General features: G+C 39.4%; 1 protein-coding gene across 6 annotated transcripts in view; it reads left to right on the top strand.

Annotated features, from left to right (window-relative positions):
- ZNF106 (zinc finger protein 106) overlaps nt 1-22,011 on the top strand; it is a 47,496-nt gene that overhangs the window by 6,966 nt on the left and 18,519 nt on the right. For 4 of the 6 annotated variants that reach the window (XM_075105654.1, XM_075105650.1, XM_075105651.1 and 1 more), the window contains 9 exons: nt 1,777-1,862; nt 3,172-3,233; nt 12,418-12,615; nt 14,786-16,885; nt 17,697-18,318; nt 19,231-19,300; nt 20,876-21,030; nt 21,125-21,185; nt 21,539-21,880. In XM_075105654.1, the coding sequence (XP_074961755.1) occupies nt 1,809-1,862; nt 3,172-3,233; nt 12,418-12,615; nt 14,786-16,885; nt 17,697-18,318; nt 19,231-19,300; nt 20,876-21,030; nt 21,125-21,185; nt 21,539-21,880 (3,664 nt within the window). In that variant the 5' untranslated portion in view covers nt 1,777-1,808. Of the gene's footprint in view, nt 1-1,548; nt 1,637-1,776; nt 1,863-3,171; nt 3,234-12,417; nt 12,616-14,785; nt 16,886-17,696; nt 18,319-19,230; nt 19,301-20,875; nt 21,031-21,124; nt 21,186-21,538; nt 21,881-22,011 lie in introns of those variants that run through there. The other 2 variants (XM_075105652.1, XM_075105656.1) reach the window with 2 other exon arrangements.

Here is a 22,011-nt window from a genome sequence, read left to right as displayed (position 1 = left end):
ACCTTTGTTGGGGGTGATTTGTCAAAATAAATAGCTGTTATGAACAATTTGAGTACATTAGGTGCCCATGTGATAAAGCTAGAGAATGCATATTTAAACACTACCAGGTATTTCAATGAGATCAAGAGTGGCACCCTAGGAATGCTGGATAGGGAACATAAGATGATTAAATCTCCTGTTGTGTTTTAATTGGGTTTGTTTTGGTATGACGATGTGGATTTTTTTTAGGGATGAAACTGTTTTCTCTGAAGGTGAAAGAGCTATTGCAACTCTCAGGTCCTTCCCCTTTAAGCCGGATGGATGCTGGTACATCTGTTAACTGTGAATGGACATGCAAACCTGGAGGACAAGTTTTATTTGTCAAAGACCACGTTTTGGAATTAGATTGGGTGTGAGTTTACTTGCTTATTTTTGTTTACAGTTGGACAGAATGTCAGAGCTGCTTTAACTCTAGGTAATCTGGATTTGGTAAAAATCCAGTTCTTCCCTTTGCTTGCAGCTTCTAGTCAGTATCAGATTCGGAGGGTTTGGTGCTGCTGATACAGAATGTTGATGGTAAATAATTAGAATAGAATTTGTAGAGTAAGCTGTGGAGAAGAGCTGTTGAAGAAGGCTCTTGTAGGTTGTGTTTGATGGTTTTAGCTAAGTTAGCTCTGAAGATGACTCATGTAAGATGGCAAAGCTTGGAAGGGTTTGTCTTTTTGTGTGGAGATATAAAAATGGCTAGCAGTAAAAAAGATACATTTCTTTCCACTTTAGGGTGAGGAACTGCCTCTGCCAAGTCAATAAAAATTACTATAGTGCTTGATCATTCTGCATTTTAGTGTCTTTTAAGAGAAACTTGGGCACACGTGTCCATCTTTGTATTATAACATAGACTGTTATGTATCTCTCTAATTTAATTGTTCTCCATATGAATTAGACATTATGAGAAAATGCATATGGCATTTAACTTGACCTGCTGCTGCTTTCATTTGCATACATGCAAGTCTGAAGTAGATCAGTGTTAAAATGTTCCATATTCTGGTACAAAGTTTTGAATAATCTTGTACCATTGGGAATAATTAATGAAAATCAGTAGCTTTTGTTAATGATTCAAATACATAAGGTGCCCATGTAGAGCATGATACAGCATGTATCTTAAAATGTTGTCTAAATTGAGTATGTATTTCTGTACATGTGTATGTGTAGTTCTTACGGAGGTTAATGAGAAAAACACTGAATTTAAATCAGTTTAGGTTTTACCGTGAATAAATGAACTGATAAACCTTGAAGACTGACCATCATTGTTGTTGTGAATGGCCTTTGTTTCATCTTCCTAGGGCCTTAGCCTTAAACACCATAGTTGATCTGCCCTGTATACCAAAATAAAGATCGGAGTTTGCCCTACTTGCTTTCCCCAATTCCTCATCTCCCTCTCATCCTCCCAGTTGAAAAATATTGTCTTAATCTGGTTTGAGTAGCCAAGAGGATTCCTATAGATCTTTGTTTGCTTGTAGAATGAATGCCGTGTTTTGGAGGGCAAGGAACAAAGTGAAAAGAAAGAAAAGAAAAGCTATTTTTTATTACAGCTGGTTTAGATGACTATTCAAAACTATCTTATATTTTTTTGAAGACTATTGACCCTGTACAAGAGGTATGTATTCTCTTAAAGAAACTCAGCACAAGTGTTTTCATGAATAGTAACTTATTTTTACTTTCCTTACTGAAACACATTAATGAAAAAAAAAAAGTGATCCTGAATGTTGGTTCTTTTAAAATTATTTTTATTTGCAGGTATGGGATAAGATCTTTCCAGAGTAATAAGCATGGTTCGAGAACGAAAATGCATATTATGTCACATTGTATACAACTCAAAAAAGGTAAATAATTAATGCTTTACATCTATCAGTAGATACTAATATGAAATGTGTCTGAGAAATGCTTCCATCTTAAAAATGTGTGAAGTATGAGGGGTTTTCCTTTTATCAGGAATATTATTGGTCTAGGTCTATCACAAATCAAATAATATATTTGCATGTGCTTTAGAGTATCTTTCTTGAAATGAGCTGTGCAGTGTGCTTGATTCTGATTGTTAAAAATATTGAGGTATTTGAGTTTTTTATATGGTTGTATAAAGATAGTAAAGGGAAAAGCACTTACTCGTTTGGCTATAAATTGTGCTATGTTAAGAATACTGTAATACATAATTTTTAAATTCCTTTTGGAAGGTCTGTGCTTCTGTATGGAAGGAGAATGTGGAATTACACAGCATAGCATGTGTGTTTATTAATGCGTCAATTTGGTGTGTATCTGCTGTGTACTGCATGTCATGCAAAGCTTGCACTGAAACTGAGTGTTTCTTAATGGACCTTCATATATTTCTTAACCACATGGCATATGGATATCTTGCAAATGCCAATGTGTTAATTCATATAACTCTTCAAGGTTGAAGATGTTGCTTTCCTTTTGCAGATGGGATTTCAAGGACTAAAGAGGATAGTGATTAGTATCTGTTCTTTGAAGATTTCCAAACACTTCAGCTCAGACACCAAGTTCAGAGTTAAATCTTCTGAACTGCTTCCTTTTGGTGAATTATGAACATTCTTTCTTTTCTAGCAGCTCACTTTCAATAGCAATTAATTTTACTACCACTGCAGTTTATGATTCAAGGTTGCTATAAACAACAAACTGACGTGTTACATACATCTCAGTTTCTGAAGTGCATCTAGTAGGGTAAAATAGTATGTGATAATGAAATTACAGCTGTGTCATAATACAAATACAGAGAGACTGTTCAGACTGCACAGGAAAACTGTTAAGTACTGTGATTCTGGAGAGTGGTATCAATGAGACTTTTAATTAAAATGATGATCAACAGTAACTTGTCAAAAATAGGTTTGCTACATGTGCTCCTGTTTGTCTTTCTTCTGGAATTCTGCTCCCCTTCTGTTGAATTCTAATGACTCCTGTATGTCCTTCCTCAGGAAAGGTAACATTATACAGCTTTGTGAGACTGTGGCTACTTGTTCTTTCATGGTCATAGAAACAGGAATGGCAACTGCTACAGCCCTACAGGAGTAGAGTACACCTTCCTACAAGGCAGGAGAGCTCTCAGCAGAGAGCTTTTCAAATATGATACATAATTTTGTTTTGTTTTTGACGAATTTTACTTTTTTCCCCATGTTGAAGGAGATGGAAGAACACATGAGAAGCATGCTTCACCACAGAGAACTTGAAAACCTGAAGGGAAGGTATGAGAACAATCCTGCATCCTTCCTGTCTGTGCAGTTTGTATGTCACTCTCTGGAAGAACTCACGTCCTATTTCTCATACAAGCTGAATTGCACAATTTATTTTTATGCATCACTTAATTGCGTGCCTTGTGATAAAGCTGGCAACAAGCATGTTCTTTTAATGTCAAACTCAGGAGGCAAACAGTGAGGTGGAAGAAAGCTCTGCTGTATTTCTTGGACTGCAGTGAAATAAAATTTAAAAACATGGTTTTTAGGTCTTGACAGTTTCATGGTTGGTTTTTTGGAAGCACTAGAATCCTGCCTTTGGCAGAATTACGAACACTAGTGTTTTCCTTTTTAAAGTGTTTTTTAGAAGTTTTCAGTGATGTAGAAGCAATTGATCTTTTAAACCATTATGAGAAGACTGACAACTTAGATGTAAAGTCTGCATCTGTTTGAATGACTGCCTTGTCCCCTGGCACTCTCATTCAGTTGTTCGATTAAGGGACCTAACCACAGAGGATGGCATTTTCCCTCTTGTTTCCTTGGTTTTATTTGCAACATTTGGAAAGCAGAAGGAGGGAGTTAAGTGGTGTTCAAATATCATCCTGATAGTGTATCAGAGTGTACCAGAGTACACTTAAAAGTGCTTTCAGGTGTATGGGTTTTGAGGTAGCCAGAGAGATCAGGCAGCCTGCACTTCAATATTTGACCTACAGACTAATTTTTAATTATCTTGCAGCACAAACTTTATATGGAAATGGCAAATCTCTTTTAAACACTTTTTAAAGGACTAAAAAGTGATCATCTTTCAACTCTTAGAGGTGTGGGAGATCTGTTTTGTCAGAACATCTATCTTATATCCAGGAAAAAAAAAATTGTAGGCTGCTTTTGTTCACATACTAGTTTTTCATCCATTTAGCTTTTATTCTGTTGTTTTGTGTAAGGTGAGAGCAGCTGTTAGGGCTCCAGGCCCCTTTTTTTCAAGAGTTAACTGTTCAAGAAAGGCTGAGTGAAATTAACAATCTGATCTATAATATGATAGATACTGATGCCAATGTAGTTAAGTTGTGCCAAGCTGAATTCTAGTAGAACTCTTGAATGGTTTTGTTCTATAATGTTTCAAACTTAGAGGAAGTTTGCAATTTACTTATCTTCAGTATCTTTTTATATGCAAAGCTTACACAGAGCTGCAGAAGAGTGTCCATGTTTGGAGTACAAGATTGTGTTACATATATGCCACAGCTGAGGATATTTGTTTGAGCCAGCTGTATAGTATTTTATACTACTCTTATGTATAATTGCTAAGTATTGCTGTAGTTCATATGAATCTGCAACCTAATACGTTTTTAGGTTAAGACTTCCAGAAAATCTGTAGCATATGTGTATGCCCACTTATATCTGCTAGCGTTTCAAATTGTATCTCTAAAGTAGAAAATTATCCTTATCGCAGGACAATAAGTAGAAAGATGCTGCTTACCTTGAAGTGTATATTTACTGTCAGTAAATAACCTCTGTTGTCTGATTTCTACTTCCATTTACTATTCGATTAACTTGTCTGGGGCTTCACAACAGGTTAGTAAACTGGGAAAGCTACTTCAGTCTTCAGAATCTCTGTCACCAGTCTGTCTTTAGGCAGGGCCTGTGTGGACTATCAAAGTGTTCAAATATATTGGAAAGAAAATTAAATAATCTTCCCCTCTTGAAATTAAATTCGTTTTAGTGAGACTCAGAAAATCTTCACCTTGTCCAGATTAACAAAGTTGTTATTGTGTCACAGAGAGAAAACGTACAAAAGCAGCTTATTGGAAGCTATTTCATTTTTTCAAATAAAAATCACCTTGTATTAAAGATGGAGGGCATAAAATGATAAATGCCTCATGTTCCCCACCCTCCTTTTTTTTGGTCCTGCCATTGCCATCCCTTGCTCAGCCCTACCTTTCTTGGGGGTTGTGTTTTGTTCTGAGTTCAGCTACTTCCTTAAAAAGAAAAGAGAGCAAAGCAAAAACAAAAAAAAACCAAATCATTTTGTTTTCTTCTCTGCAGTGCCCCACACAACTGGGTCTTGAGAGCTGGGAACATTCTGAAAATGTGCCTGGAATCAAGTGCATTATGCTATGCAATATCTGTCCTGTTGGGCATGAAAAAGATTTGTTCTGTTACTGAACAGCTGTGAACGGGTCGCTCAGAAACCAGAACATCCCGAGCACTATGTGCTGATTTAGGGCTTCTGGTCAGCTGACTTGTAGAGCATTTCTGTTCTGGACTTTCTTCTTCTGACAATGATTCTGAGACCCTCACCAATAGATCCTCACCACAGAAAGAGGTGAGGATTTTACAGCTTAAAATTTGACACATTTTGGCATCTTATTTCTGGCCTTCTAAGGTAATTATTTTTTAGTTTATGACTCTTGAAGGTAACAGTAATTTCTAGAAGTTACATATTGTGTCCACGGTGGCTTGCAAGTGACCTGACAATTCTTGGTTTTCCATTTCCATAAGAATGAAACTAAATCACATTTGTTTCATCAGCATTACACTTTCTTAATAATTAAGGTAAATGCCTTCATTACTGTCATGGTGTATCACATCCATTGGAATCAGACGACGGTCATCTTGCCATTTTATTCCTAAGAACAGGATCTCTTCTGCAGGTCCCTTAATTTTACTTCGTTTTATGGCAAAACCAGCCTTCAGAAGGATTTGGACTATTTTCTTCCCTTTTCAAAAACTCCTTCTGCTATGTTGCCCCATGCAATGATGTCATCAATGTATTGTAGGTGTTCGGGAGCTCCACCTTGTTCTAATGCATTATGGATCAGCCCATGGCAAATGGTAGGACAGTGTTTCCACCCCTGGGGCAGTTGATTCCAGGTGTACTGGACGCCCCTCCAAGTAAAAGCAAACTGTGGCCTGCACCCTGCTGCCAGAGGGATTGAGAAGAATGCATTAGCGATATCAGTTGTGGCATACCACTTGGCTGCCTTTGACTCCAGTTCGTATTGAAGTTCTAGCATGGCTGGCACAGCAGCACTCAACGGTGGAGTGACTTCATTCAGGCCATGGTAGTCTACTGTCAGCCTCCACTCTCCATTAGACTTCCGCACTGGCCATATGGGACTGTTAAAGGGTGAGCGGGTCTTACTGATGACTCCTTGGCTCTCCAGTCAGTGAATGAGCTCATGGATGGGGATCAGGGAGTCTTGGTTGGTGAGATATTGCCGCCGGTGCGCTGTTGTGGTGGCGATTGGCACCTGTTGTTCTTTGACCCTCAGCAACCCCACAACAGAAGGGTCCTTTGAGAGACCGGGCAAGGTAGACAGCTGTTTAATTTCCTCTGTCTCCAAGGCAGCTACACCAAAAGCCCACTTGTAACCTTTTGGGTCCTTGAAATACCCTCTCCTGAGATAGTCTATGCGAAGGATGCACAGAGCCTCTGGGCCAGTCACAATGGGGTGCTTCTGCCACTCATTGCCAGTTAGGCTCACTTCGGCCTCCAATACAGTTAGCTCTTGGGATCCCCCGGTCACTCCAGCAATGCCGATGGGTTCTGCCCCCTATACAGCTTGATGGCATTAAGGTGCCCTGTGCGCCGGTGTCCACTAAAGCTTTATACTCCTGCGGGTTGGATGTGCCAGGCCATTGGATCCACACAGTGCAGTAAGACTGGTTATCCCTTTCCTCCACCTGGCTGGAGGCAGGGCCCCTCTAGTCCTGATCATGGCAGTCACAACTCACTTTCTGTAAACGTGAATCACGAGTCTCTCTATTAAGCTTAGAAATAAAATCAGCACTTCTACTCCTCTGTCTGGGGACCTGCTCACTGGAAACTGGAGCAGCATCTTTCCTGGAAGAACCCCCCTGAGTAATTGTTTTTTCTGTGTAGCTCACGTACCCATGCCTCTAGGATCAAGGTGGGTTTTCCATCCCACTTCTTCATGTCCTCTCCGTGGTCACGCAGGTAAAACCATAGGGTGCCCTGTCATGTGTATCGTTTCTCTTGAGCAAAGGGACCCTTAATCCTAATGGCTGAGATGCTGGTCCATACTGATGGGGAGTAGGACATATCTTCTTTGAATTGTTGGAACTCCTGGGACAGTTTCTCAACAGCAGAGACGAGCGAGGAAGAGTCTATCAATCAACTCTGCCACTGTTGGTGCCTCATCCCCTCTCCAGGACATTACTGCTGATGAGTTCTCATGCGTTGATGGTGCTCTCCGTACAAACTTCTGCCACATGGGTCGTGTGCACTTGGCTTCATCTGGATCTTTGGATGACTGTTGATCGTCCAGGTCACCATAAATCACCTCAAGCACAGCTAGTTCCCTCAGATACTGGATACTTTTCTCCATGGTCATCCATTTCCTTAGGTGAAATACAATATCTTCCTTGAAGGGGTACCTTTCTCTCACACCTGACAGGAGTCACCTCCAGAGGCTGAGGGCTTGTTTTTCTTTTGCAATTGCTTTGTCAACACCCCCTTCCCCAGAAAGGGATCCCAGTTGTTTGGCTTCTTTTCCCTCTAATTCCAGGCTACTGGCGCTGTTATCCCAGCATCGGAGCAGCCAGGTGATAATGTGCTCACCTGAACGACGGCCAAAATCTTTTCACATATCCCACAACTCACTCAAGGACAGGGATTGGGTAGTTTCCATTTCTTGTACGAGTTCTTCCTCTTCTTCCTCCTCTCCTTGTGATGACCCTGCTTCTTCATCATCTCTTTCTAAAGGATTTGACTTTCTCTTTCAGGATTTCCTCTTGTGTATAGGGGCGACTGATACTGGCACGGTTGGAATGGCTGCAGTTCTTGTCACTGGGGTTGGAGTAGCCACAGAGTCTGTCCTGGGGGTTTGAGTGGCCGCTGTGCTTGTCAGTTTCCTTGTCTTTGTCTTTTTTAGATCCAAAGACCTTCCCTTCCCTTTGAGGGTACTGAATAGTGTCAAAAAGGGCTTGATGGGCATGGGCCAGGCCCCAGCACATTGCAGTGATTTGTATCTCTCTGGAATTGCCTGGGTGACAACATACTTCCTCCAAATATTCTACTAATTTTTCAGGATTCTGCACTTGTTCAAGGGTGAAGTCCCACAACACTGGGGGTACCCACCATCTTAGGCATTTACCCATACTATCCCACATACCCTGCCACGTACAGCTATCGAGCCTTGGGGCAGATCTCTGGATGACAAATTGCTTATTAACCTTAGACAGAACTGAAACCGTCTACCAAAGCAATACCAGCAGGTGTATCTTAACTACCCAAGGATGTTCAAGACACTGAAAAGTTGTTGTAATGAAGGAGGAGGCATTCAATAAGATGGTAGCTAAGGTGCTATTCTGTATTTCCTCCATAAAAAACCTCTCAGAGGAGGAGGTATAATTGGTTATTGTCTCCATGAGGTGGTAGCTGAAGCACAGTAACGGCTTCCATGCAAGACCCAAATAACCGATAACGCTCAAGGCCAGTGTTTTAATAACAGATCTCCTAGGCAAAACATCTCTAATCACTGCAGAGCACAGCAAACTACAAAAACTAACAGCAGTTTTTAATGTGTACTTTACAATCAGCATGGTATAGACTGGACAAACTAATATAGAGAACAGATGAATCAATGCTGTGCCCAGCAACTGTTCTTATCTCAAACCTTTCGTGCCCCACTTTGGGCGCCAAAAAGGACTGTTGTGGTTCAGCCTCAGCAACGAAACACCATGCAGCCGCTTGCTCACTCCCCCCACCCCTCTGGGATGGGGGAGAGGAGGGAGGAGGGGATCGGAAGAGCAAAAGCAAAAAAAAACTTGTGGGTTGAGATAAGAGCAGTTTAATAATTAAAATAAGATAATAATAATGATAATATAATAAAAAGTAAGAGGGGAAAAAACCAGAAACAGAAGCAATCCAGTCGTTCATCACCCACCAACTGACGCTGCCATCCCCAAGCTGTGATTGCTGCCTCCCCCCTGGCCAGCTCCTCCCAGTTAACATACTGGGTATGACGTTACATGATATGGAATATCCCTTTGGCCAGTTTGAATCTGCTCCTTTAGCTGTGCCCCCTCCCCTCCTGGCTTCTTGTGCACCCAGCAGAGCACGGGAAGCTGGAAAAGTCTTTGACTAGCACAAGCACTGCCCAGCAACAGCCAAAACATCTGTTTGTTATCAACATTGTTTTCATACTAAGTCCAAAGCACAGCACTAGGCCAGCTGCAGTGAAGAAAATTAACTCTATCCCAGCTAAAACCATGACAATTGCTTCTTTCAGAAGAATACATGGAAAATGTTTGTTCTCAAAAGGAATAATGAATTTCATTTTTCACTGTGCAGCAGCAGCCTTTTTTTCTTCCTCTGTTACTCTCCTGCTTCCTCCCATTTAAGTTTAGTAGAAGTCTTTCAGGAGTCTTACAGCTTTGTAAAGCAAAAGGTGCTCCAGGTAGAAAAATGTGAAGCACAAGCAACAGCCTTGTGAGTTGAATCGTGTAACAGAGGATAATACCGTTAAAGTGTGTAGTGTCAGCATCTTAATACTTTCAAACGTAACATCCAACTAGAAGTCATTTTTTAAGCTTCCTGTAGGGAAGCTTCCTTTAGGAAATGCACACATTGGTTCACACTTTCCTCCTTTTAAAGTTAACTTAGTAATCTCAAGGTCTAGAATAATTTTCTGAAGCATTTTAAGGGTCTTCTCTTCCTGAAGTCTTACTCCATGTGATATATAAGGAGAATTGGATCTCAAGTACAGAGCTTTAGTGTTTGTTGTTTGTGTTGGTTTTTTTTATTATTATTTGTTTGTTTTTGTTTTGTTTGTTCATTTTTTTAAATTGACAATGAAATAATGCTCTTGTATGAGGGACATTGAGCCTGCCATCTGAAGTACACATGCAGTAAATAAAGCTCTTGGATGTTTTCATACTGAGAATACTTTTGTCGTGTTTATTTTAAACTGCCTTTGGCCTTCTTGTTGAACAGCTAAGATTGTGTGGTGTTCCTGTATGATAGGGAGATGCGTAGACATGATCAATGTGTGTTGTGGAGTGTGCCCAGTTCTGGCTGGTATCAATGGGGACAGAGGAAGGAAAGAACTGAAGGAAATCTAAATTCCCTTAAGTGTAACTATTTGAACTCCTAGCCAGCTAATTTTCAATTAAAGCAGTTTTTCATATAGGAAAAAATAGTATTGTCTTTTCTTTAGGTACATCTAGATTAAAAGCAGGACAGAGAAGTGTAGTCACTACTCACTTGCGTCTTTTCTTTCCAGACTGTCAGTTGGTACAAGAACCACATCTTTGCAATAGTAACTTTCAAGTAGGAAGTGATAGAATCAGGTTCTTTGTCCTTAGGCTGTCTGCTGACTCACTGGCTTTGGCCAAAGTTAGTAAAAGTTTGCATTTATTTAGTTTATAAATGAGGATGATGAAAGTTTTATGAAAGAATTGAAACACAGGTCTTATGAAGGATTTGGATTGGTCTCAGTAACCTAATTAGTACCACCGAGCTATGGTTCTTGTTGAAATGTCCTTAGGATTGAAGTGGAACGTTATGTAAGAAGAGCACCTTTTTCAGCAAGAAGCCAACTTTCTATTTGCAGTTTGTCTTGTGTGATGACCGAGGTTAAAAATAAGTCTTATTAGCAATGCGTAGCTGTGCCTTTTATGAGTGTGGAGAGGACTCTTCTGATGGCATTAATGAAATTTACTGATTCTATTTGGTTATCTTTATTGGGTTAATGAGATAACCCGAAGTACAATATATAGTATCTGGGCTTTCAGTATTTATTAGTGAGTGTGAAGGGTGCAAAATGAAGTACACCGCTCTCTGGAAAATACAGAATAAATTTGTTAAGCTACTGAGTTTATAAATGAAATTTATCCAGATGTTTCATCTGAAATTACTTAGACTGCAACCTACAAAATAATTAAATGTTAAAAGTGTAATTTTCATGAATTAGTCTTTTTAAAATAAAACCCTTCCTTGTTGTGCCTGAATGGCTGCATTGGTTAAATCTCTCAGCTATGTTAGTAGGAAAACACAGATTTCCAGGGTAAATGAAACACAGCTGCTGACGGTCCCTTAACCGCTCCGATAAGGATGATGGCATAATATCTTGAGTGAAACCAAGGATTCGTGTTTGCCTTTTTCATTTATGGATCCCATTTTTTTTGAGCCCAGTCATAAACTGTGTGTTATAAGACTTTGGTCTCAAGTGCACCATGGAGATAGACAGATCTGCTTTTATGAATTAAATGGCAAAACTGAAGAAAGCATTGTGGAGGCAGGCAGTGACTCCTAACTTAGTCCCACTGAGTTATTTGCAGCACCGTATGCTCTCATTAAGTTTTTTCTGACATTTTTAAACTGGTGAACATATTTTCCTTGTTTAGGTTTATTATTAACAATATATTTTCAGGAGAACAAATAAGGTATTTTTAGAAATCTCAATTTCTTAAAAAGAAAAAAAAGGAAGGCAAAAAAAAAGTTGTAACCTTAATCCAGTGTTCACTGAAACATGAGTAAAGCCATTTGTCTGACACAGCTGTCAACTTCCTCCAGCTGAAATAATTTCTGTATTTTTTAAGATAAGTCCTCTAAAGTAGAAAGCAGACCTCATGCACACTTGAACCAAATAAAGTACAGTGAACTGAAGACACCCTCCCATCACTCGCAGTGCTGTGGAGTCTTCGGATTCCAGGCAGCAGTCTCAGCTGTCCCAGTTTAGGTTATGTTGTATCAGGATTGGCTGTATCCATGTGCTGCCTCCTCCCTTTTCTAAATTTCACTGGGGGAAGGCTCAAGGCAAGGATTAAATGTAGAAGCTGTCACCAGGCTTTCCCAGTGCAGCTGGCACCATGGATAGGCTTCAGAGCAGCTCCTGCTAGCTCTGTAAGCCTTCCACTCTGCCGCCTCGCTCACTATGTTTCCTCTGAAAAGATTTTGAGTACAACAATTCAAGAAGAATTCCTCCTCCCACTTAATGCAGCTTTATTATCAAGTCTTTTACCTCTTGATTGTTGGAAAAAAAATCTTCTAGAAACTGACCATCAAAAACTAGACCTTGAAAGAAAAAGCCAAAGAATTCAAGTAACTTAAATATACTGAGCAAAACCTAGTTGCCTTGAACACAAGCACATTCAGAGGAAACAAAGTAAGACCAGAGATACCTGCCATGCCTGTTGGCAGAGTTGAAAGTCCACCCTCTGCCTCTCTTCCTAGGGACAGCAACCATGAATGCCGGGTGTGCAGGGTGACACTGGTGGGTTTATCAGCATATGCCAAGCACATCTCCAGCCAGCTGCACAAAGACAATGTTGATGCCCATGACAGAAAAGAAGAAGAGAAAGAAGAGGCAGAAGAAGAATACTTTGACAAAGAACTCATTCAACTAATCAAGCAAAGGAAGGAACGGAACCGGTGAGTTTTCCTGTATCCTCTTAGGTTACAGAATTGCTTTTAACACAGCTGGGATACGTTCCTAAGGCTTAGGTACTCATGACGTGTAAACTGCCTGTATCCAGTGTACTTATTATGAGGACAATCCAATAGACCTGTGTGGATATTGTAGTTTAAACATGTGAATGTGATTATGCTGAATTTTCTTGTTTTGTTGATCTAGTACTGGTAAGGAATACAGCTACTCTCCATTATGGATGGAAACTGTCCCCAGTGTGGAATCATATTTTTTGAGAGCCCTAATGCTTTTATTTTAATATTTGATACCCATTTAACTGAAAGGCATAATAAATGTGACAGTAGTGCTAATATTGTTTGGGGCGGAGGGTTTCTATAGGAACCTGGCCTTTTAGAAACTGTTGACGAACAAGCTTTGTTATAAAACTTTAATCTGTCTGTTTTTAAAATGACTTGGATTGTTCTGTCAATGGCACACTGAAATCCCATAATCTTGAATAAAATTTCTTACCTTTTTTATCTTTCTGCTTACCATTAGCTAAACATAATTCTAGTGGCTCAGTATGAAATAGAAGGCTGCAGAGAGTAACAAGCATTACCTTTTATCTTCTATGTGACTTTGCAAGTGTGCATTGCTAATATGATGTTGCACTTGGGAATACATTGTTTGAGTAGATTTATGGCATGGCAATGGTTTAAAGGGGCATATGATTTTTGTAAGAAGCTCTTGCTTGCTGTGGCTTGACATTTCAATAAGCATCTCCAAGTGCACAGATCTGTGGAGATTATTTGGTTTTGACACCATTCTGTCATACTAGGGTGTTCTACTTGCACAGTGGTGGCATTTTCATATAGGTCAATGTAGGCAGCAACAGTGTCTCTTTGCCTGGTTTTATGGTAAAGGAGTAGTGCTGCCAGTACAGTAGTATTCTGAGGCGAGTAAAATCTTAGAAAATCTCTCTGCTGGATGGCAGTTTGGGGGGGGGGTGGAAAGAAAATACACAGATTAAGTTACTAATACAGCAAAATTGTTTCCATTACATCATAACCTTGTTGAGTCATCTCCTAGAATTTAGAGTATCAGTTAGACAACATTTCTCTGAGTTCTTGTCTTAGAGCTCACTTTATCTTATGCAGCAGGCCATTTATCATTAGAGAGTAATTATTTGTGCATCTTTTAGCAAAACTGGAATATGTTGAAAACACAAATGGTACAATATGAATTTTCAGTTTACTCAGATCAGTTGGTTTTGAGCAGTAGAGCGAAAGTTTCTTGTCTTCCTTTCCAGGGATTTAGAATGAATGTATTCCTGTAATGTCAGAAAGAAGCATTTCTGTACTCAGTTTTCAGAAAAACTTTTAATAAAAAACTCCTCGTTTGGTAGAATAAATACTTAGAACATTTAGACTGCTGACTCTGGGGATAGCTGTCAGTGTTGTAGCATTTATCTTTAAATGTACTTGTGATAATTTACCACGTGTTCATGGTAAGTTGCCAAGCGCAAGTACTATCCAAAGGGCAGTAGATAGTGCTTCTGGGAGGCTCGTACAGACTCAGCATTGCATGCTGTGGATTATTTGAGTCTGTTGGTTACAGCAAGACAATATTTTTGTATCTGAGGTACAGCTTCTGTGGATGTTCTACATCTGTGTTTTGACTTAAGCTTTATTAACTGAGACATGATCTCAATTGTTTTTTCCAGTAGGTCGAATAACTGCTTTCCTCAGTCTAACTTTCTTTCTATTTTGTATCAATTCACTCTAGTTTACGCCATCTAACACCAACAGAATAGTGTTCAGAAAAAGTAATTATCTCACTACTAATGAATTTTTTGTCTATCAAGATTACTCAAATTACAAAGACTATACATCAGAACAAAGCTTTCTTTTTGTTTGTTTCTTATTAGTCCAATATTTAAGAATTAGTATATTGAACCGTCCCTGCACCAAACCAGTTGTTCTTGTAAGAACAATTTTGAAATACCATACTGAAGTAAAGGTATAACATTAGTTTCAAAAGTCAAACACTACAGAACCCTAAAAAAAGTTATCTTTTTTTTAATAAGAAGAAACAAAGTTTTCTTCCTAGTGCAAATAAAATGCATGAGGCTAGTGTGCTGTGGATCTCAGAAGAATGGCATCAGAATTTAGGTTTTTCTCTGTTGTTTTGTAGGCAAGCTGAACCAAACTGTGCAAACCAAGAATTAGAATGTGATGATAGGAGATCACAGAGAAGGCGAGAAGAAAGAGCTGCTTACAAAGAAAGAGAAGCTTATGATCAGTCATCGTGGCATCATCATAATGCATCACAAAGGGACTGGAAGTGGGAAAAGGATGATTACATTAGTCCTAGACAAGGCAAATTTTCACACTCTCAGAGGAATGTTAATATAAACAGGCACTCAGGTGGCCCAAGGGGACGCTGTGGGTGGCACCAAAATGTTTCAGGAAGCTCTTCAAATCGGCATAACTATGGGAATTCTGGAAATGTTTGGCACCCAAGTGGGCGGGGAGGAGGAACATCAAATTGGCATCACAGTGCTAGGGAGAGAAATTCTACTTGGCACTCAGAAGGAACGGGTCATTTTTCTAGCTGGAATTCCAAGAGTTATGGAGGAAATTGGAAATCTAGTCCTCTTAGTGGAAATGGGTGGAATTTTGGAAGCTCGGGAGATACATATTCGGTTGAGCCAATTAAATATAATAAAGAAAGATGTGCACGGCAGTGGCAGGAGAAAGACGCGGATGTTCCACCATACAGAGATCGAAAAAATAGGAGTGACTTGCTTGATTTTACTAGCGATAAACTTCCTTCTGAGGGGGCATTAGATTTTGGTATGTCAAAGCAATCAGAAAGCAAAACTTCAAGAGCCAGTGGAAAAAGTGGCAGTCCTTCCAGAGATAAAATGTATCGTTGGACTCCCTACCCATCCCAGAAGGTTGCAGAGCAGCAACCACTGTCTGAAGATAATGTTTCCAAAACTCCAGATAAAATGGACTCTATATTTATGCATCTTACTGATTCATCAATGACAGGGAAAACTTGTGAAGCCAATGTTAGCCTTTCAAAACTTAAAAAACAGGAAGCATCTTCCCCTTCTAATGTAACCTCAGGTGACCTTGATTCTTGCAAGGTAATGAAAGACAGTTCCAGTGGTGAAAAGCCTGACAAAGATGATGGCAGAAGTAATAAGATGCCATCACTGAAATCCCCTCTTCTGAATATCACAGATATAAAGTTATCTTACTCAAAGCAAGACACAAACAGTCTCTTAAAAAATGTCAAGCTTCTGTTATCCTCAACGAGTGGTGAAGAGCAGAACCATTTGAATGCACTGAACTTGGAATCAAACAGTTTCTCCTCTTATTCATCAAAGCTGCATGGTGCATGTGCTGGTAACTTAGAAGACAGCAAAGATGTTCTTGGTAGAAATCTTGGAGAGCCTGTTAATAACTTAAGTGAAGCAGAACAAAACCCCAAAAATGTTCAGTTAGACCATTCCTTGCAAAATGCTCCCTTAAGCTCTTGCAAGGATACAAGTGACCAGAATAGGGAAGAAACTGGGAAAGCATCACCAAAGAATGAGTTCAGACTAGATTCATTAGAAGATGTGAGTGATGATGATTTAATGGGAAGTGAGAAGTCAGAAGGAAAAACTGAAAAGTTGGGTTCTTCTGGTAGTTCTTGTTTACCCTGTGACGCTCCAGAAGGTAAACCTGCCACCTCTGAAAAAGATGATGATGAAAAGCCGGCTGCTTCAAGTATTGCTTCTGCTGATCTAAAAGACTCTACATTTCAGATGGAATCCACAGCTTCTCCATTGAGCGGTCAGGACCATTTGCATGTGGATTTGAAAACTTCCTCACAGGAAGGAAAAGGGGATGAAGAGCGTGTCAAGTCACATGATCACTTTGAAATGGAAGGTTTTGAAAATCCTTCAGATCATGAGCTGCAAAAAGGAGGAAGCCAGTCACTAGGCCTCCTTCTTCCAGATTTAAGCAAACTTGGTCTCCCTGCCTCTCTGCAAAGAGACCTGACACGACATATTAGTTTGAAGAGCAAAGTCGGGACACATCTTCCAGAGCCCAATCTCAATAATGCACGGCGCATTCGGAATGTGAGCGGCCATCGGAGAAGTGAGACTGAGAAGGATTCAGGGCTTAAACCCACCCTCAGGCAGATTCTTAGTGCTTCCCGGCGAAATGTAAACTGGGATCAAGTCATCCAGCAGGTAACCAAGAAGAAACAGGAACTTGGCAAAGGTTTACCAAGGTTGGTAGCTTTCAGATCTAACAATGACTCTGTGTGTGAGTGTGTTGAGGGGGGAGGGTTGTTTTTCTCCAAATCTGGAATGAATTCCAGAATCCTAAAACTAAGACTTCAGGATGAAGCTTGCTATATACCATGGCCTTTTAGAAATAATTCTAAATTTTTATGATTGCTTGCTGCTGTGGATGTCTATCCATAGGTAAGTAATAATAGTCTTTTGTTCAGAAAAGATTCTGATCAGTTCATAATCATGCTTAATATCTGAATGCGGACACTAGCAATATATTTGCTTTTCAAGTTCTAGTAAGTAGAAGAATGTAAAAATGCAATTAGGGTGTGAACAGTGCTGTGACAGTTGCTTATTTCTTCATTTATTGAGGAGTACAATAAATGCTTGTATTGCTGCAGGCAGAATAAAAGCTCCCTCTCCTTTTGTTAATCTTTTAATCTGATACACAGTTGGGTTTGTTTTTAGACAAAGCAATTATGTAATACTTCACTTCTGAAACTTTCTTTAAACCTGAAGTTCTTGAAGCATCTTGCAAAGATGTCATATTTGCTTATTCCAAACTTGGAGTAATTATAACAACATGATTTCTGACTTGGAAATCACACTGTCAGTTCTTAGCCACTAAATCTAATTTTGTGATACACAAAAGATATTCCATTGCCAGATGAGACAGAAAGCACAGAATAGCAGTGTAATGAGTTGCCCGGTCTCTTAAAGCAGTAATGTGCATTTGGGGTAGGGGGAGGCTTTTCTCTAGATTTAGCTGGCTTGTTACATGTGTATCTTATTTTTATCTTGTTAAAGGTTTGGCATAGAAATGGTGCCTCTTGTTCAAAATGAGCAAGAGGGTCTAGAACTCGGTGAAGAATCTGATCTGTCTACTCTGGAAGGATTTCAGTGGGAAGGGATTTCCTTAGCAGTTCCTGGCTCAGCCAGAAAACGTAGCTTTTCTGAAAGCAGTGTCATTGCAGACAGAAATCCTTCTGCTTATAGATTCTTCAGTGAACAAGCCAAAATAAAAGAAAATGGGCAAAGGCAAATAATTGCAGCCAGCCACTCACATCACATAACATCTGGTCATAAGGCAAGCGCTGACATTGAGGCTGACTTGAAGCGGGAGACATCTCTTCCTTTGTCACAGTTTATGTCTGAAAGACCTGAAGCTAGTGGAAGGAGACACAGCCTACAGGCCACCTCTGAGGTCACAGGCCTCACAAAACAAGACCAGGAGAGCCCAGAGAAGAGAACACCTCTTCTTGAAAAACAAAATGTACTAGAAATCTCAGAAGAAAATCGACCAGCTTCAAATAATGCTTCGCTTCTCGCAGTGTCTAATAACATAGATGCAGCTACAGACAGTAGCTGCACATCTGGTACTGAGCAGAATGACAGCCAAGGAATTGGAAAGAAACGAAGAGCAACGGGAGTAAGTGTGCAGTTTTGTCCAGCTTTGGTGTGCTGAAAAATGCTTTTTCCCTGTCAATGGTCATTCAATCTTGGAAGATCTCTGCAAGGAGGGCTTTCTCCATTTGTTTGTCTCATACATTGATAGCCTCAAACTAATTTGCTTGTTTGACTTAATTTTCTTTAAGAATCTTTACCATTTCTGCCTTCCTAGTGCAGGACTTCTGCTTTATCTTTTTTAATTAGTAGGAATGGCAAATGCTCTTTGATTTTGATTTGGTAACTGGCATACAATGCTGGTAAACGAGAGCTATTAAAGTATTTCTGTGGAAGTACTTGGTGTTGTAGCGAGGATCTTGGTGTTTCAAAATTTGGGTTGCTTAACTTTTCCTGGTTATATGGTCAAGCAAGGAAAGGCAACCCTTTTTACAAAATTATAGACTTAAAATTATATCCTTAAAATTATATCCTTAATTAATCACATATAATTAAAATTATATCTGATTTGTTTTGCTGTCCTGTCTTGGACTTAACCAAAGGGAAAAAAATGTTTCTCATCAAAATCCTCAGAATGGTTTTGTTATATGCAGAAGTGATAATTTTAATTCCTCACTGGTTTAATCCTCTAGACGTTCAGCTAAAACTGTAGAGCAGAAAATCTGACCCAAGTGTTGTCTTAAACATCTGAGCAAGTAGAAGGCTGTCAGCTTATGTAATATTTCTTCCTAGCTGAGATGAAAACATGGCACTCACTTTGTTGTCCTCCCTCTCTTAAGGGCAGAGGGAAGGTTGAGTTATACACAAATGTGCAAAATTAATTATATATTTTTCTCTGTGGGTACGAGTAATGGTTGGAAAGACAGTAGATGTTTGACTTTTTGACCTGGGCAAAATGGCTTTTGTAACTTTTGTTAATAAATTATTTTACTTGCAGGAGGGATCTTCTCCTGAAATCCCTAGTCTAGAAAGAAAGAATAAGAGAAGAAAAATCAAAGGTAAAAAAGGTGAGTGAATATCACACATATGTGTATCAGGTGTAGAGGTATACCTGATACCTAATGGTATTTTGACTTGGCTAAAATGGTAGTTCCTTAATGTTACTTTGGTGCTTCTTGGGCTCTTAGTGAAGATCGATCATACGGTGGACCACTCTGGTCTGTAACACATTCTTCTCTGAAGAGTCCTATCTTAATTTGTCAGAAGTTATTTCTAAGAGAAGACTTCGTGCCTCCTTTCTGCCTGCAGTTCACATTCCTGGTTGCACAGATGAGACCTTTGCTTTCCTCTGCTCAGGGAAGAGAGGATTGTTGCCTCTTAGGAAGTTCTGAATGGAGAAGCACCCATCACTCCCTTCTAATTCAGCCATACAGCTTTCCCTTTCTACTTTTGGGTGGTCTCATCAGAAAACTTGTACTCTGCATAGCTTGTGTTGTGTTGTGTTTTTTACATCTTTGGCAATACTTTTCAATTTTTGACTCCTTATTCCCTGTCCTTAATGACAGTTAGTGTGGAATGCCTCACTCCTTTCTGCTCCTGACCAAAGAAAACTTATTCTGATGTTAGGTCTTTCGCAAACATGCCAAATACATCCATGTCACCACATATCAAAATTAACCATCTGTGTTTTAGAGAGAATGTTTTCTTTGGGGACAAAATCATTGCATCACCATCTGGGAGCTTTGGGGTGCAGAAGATAGGTTTCAAATGTTCTATTTATCTTTTTAAAAAATTATTTATTTATATTAAGAGTTGTTCAGAATGCAGGGCAATTAATATGGATCTTCTTGTGGGAACTAATATTTTGCTACTTGAAAAGGTGGGGGGTTTTATCAGCATCTTCAATGACTAGTGTCTATTATGGAGACTAATAACTCATTTGACTTAGTAAAATCTCTCTTTCCCATTACTTTGGTTGAGCATCATCATTACTGTAGTAAAGCTACTAAAGGAAACTATAACCTGAATGAAACTAAGCAGTGCACAAACTGAAACTTAATTTGCTTGGAGAATCTCTGTAAGGAGAACTTCCGAAAGGAGTGTAGGAGGATCTTTTACTGAATAAAGTGCTCAGAGACTCTTTCTCAGGAGATTGCAAACATGAATCTCACAGCCCAAAATCATCCTGGATAGTAAAGTTTTTTTATCATTGGGTTCTTTTTCTCTTAATAAGCCTTTCCTTGGCCTTTGGATTAACTGAATAATTGAAATATTGTTTAGATTAAATTTGCCTTTCCCTTTTTGTTTACATTAATGGTAAGCGTGTATTTGTACTTTAAGTACGCATGTACTTCAACAAAAGATCTTTGTGGAAGAGAATGATTTTGTTCAACTAAATTAAGTGAGTGCTGGCAAAGCTATGATGGAAATGAAGTTACTAGAGTCAAGGTTGAGATCCTGTAAAGAGGAATACTCGACTTCGCTGTTCTTTCATGCAGATGTGACTATTCCTGCAGATTGAAGCTTGACCTAATTGACATGATTTTTACCTTCTGAGGTGGTAGCATTTATTGAGATATGCGTAATGTATTTTAATGTATTATCAAGTGCAATTATACTCCACATTTTGTCTCTTTTTTCAGAACGTTCTCAGGTAGACCAATTGTTGGCTATTTCACTGAGGGAAGAGGAGTTAAGCAAGTCCCTGCATAGTGTGGACAGCAGTCTCTTGCAGGCTAGGGCTGCCCTGCAGGCTGCGTATGTTGAGGTTCAACGGTTCCTTGTATTAAAGCAACAGGTAACAGTGGGCTTCTGAGGCTGTCTGAACCAGAAGTTAGCAGCCTGAAAATCTGTCTTAAGTAAGACTGATTTAAACCACAACTGTTTTACAGATAACCATGGAAATGAGTACACTGAGAAGTCAGAGAATCCAGATCTTGCAGGGGCTACAAGGTATGAAATACCATAAAACCATAAATGCATAAATACAACAGTGGAACTCAGCATCTTGTAAGAATTGCATTTAACTTGAATTCACTCATTTAAAATGTGGATTAAAATTGTAGGCTTTCAATATTGAAGTCTTCATTGCTCAAGTGTGAGCTGTCATCTTTGGTAGTACCATCTAGTGGCACTACCAAAAAATTTACGTATTTTAAAATATTTTAAAATTTTGAACAATTTACAAATTTTTTCTCTTCCTTGTCTGTGTCTCCACAAGAAATGAGCTCTTGGCACCACTAAATTTTATTGTAAAATATGAACGTTCTGTTCTGGTTTTTTTTTCTCTCGTCTTTTGCCTTTAGAAACGTATGAACCATCTGAACTGTCAGAGCAGCTTTCCTGCAGTGTCTTAAGTGAGAGAAGAAGTAGCAAATCTCAGATGACAACTGACTTAATTCCTGCAGGTTCCTTCCTTCCCCTTTTGGACACTTTGTCTTCTTCTGTAGCTCCACTAGGAGCTTCTGTTCATGGAAACATGCTGTCATCATTCCAGTCTTCTGGCATCACACCTGCTGCTCCTCCTGACTCCTCAGTACAAGTTAAACGAGAACCTCTGTCTCCAAAAGGCTCACCAGAAAATGTGAATTCTGTACTCCAGAGCTCTCCAGGTGCTTCACGAGGAGAAGAAGTGGAGCAGAAGGATGGTATGTGCGCTTTCTTTGTTTTAAGAGAATTACCTTTAAGAAAATAAGGAAATTTTTTTTTTCCTGGGAGAAATATACGTTGGGTCTCAAATGTGCAGCCTGTTGGCAGGGGTGAACTCCCACTAACTTGT

The sequence above is a fragment of the Phalacrocorax aristotelis genome, chromosome 10 (assembly GCF_949628215.1).
Source record: "Phalacrocorax aristotelis chromosome 10, bGulAri2.1, whole genome shotgun sequence".
NCBI lineage: Eukaryota > Metazoa > Chordata > Aves > Suliformes > Phalacrocoracidae > Phalacrocorax > Phalacrocorax aristotelis.
The sequence above is the reverse complement of the archived record's forward strand: the minus strand, read 5'-3'. Positions and strand labels throughout refer to the sequence as shown.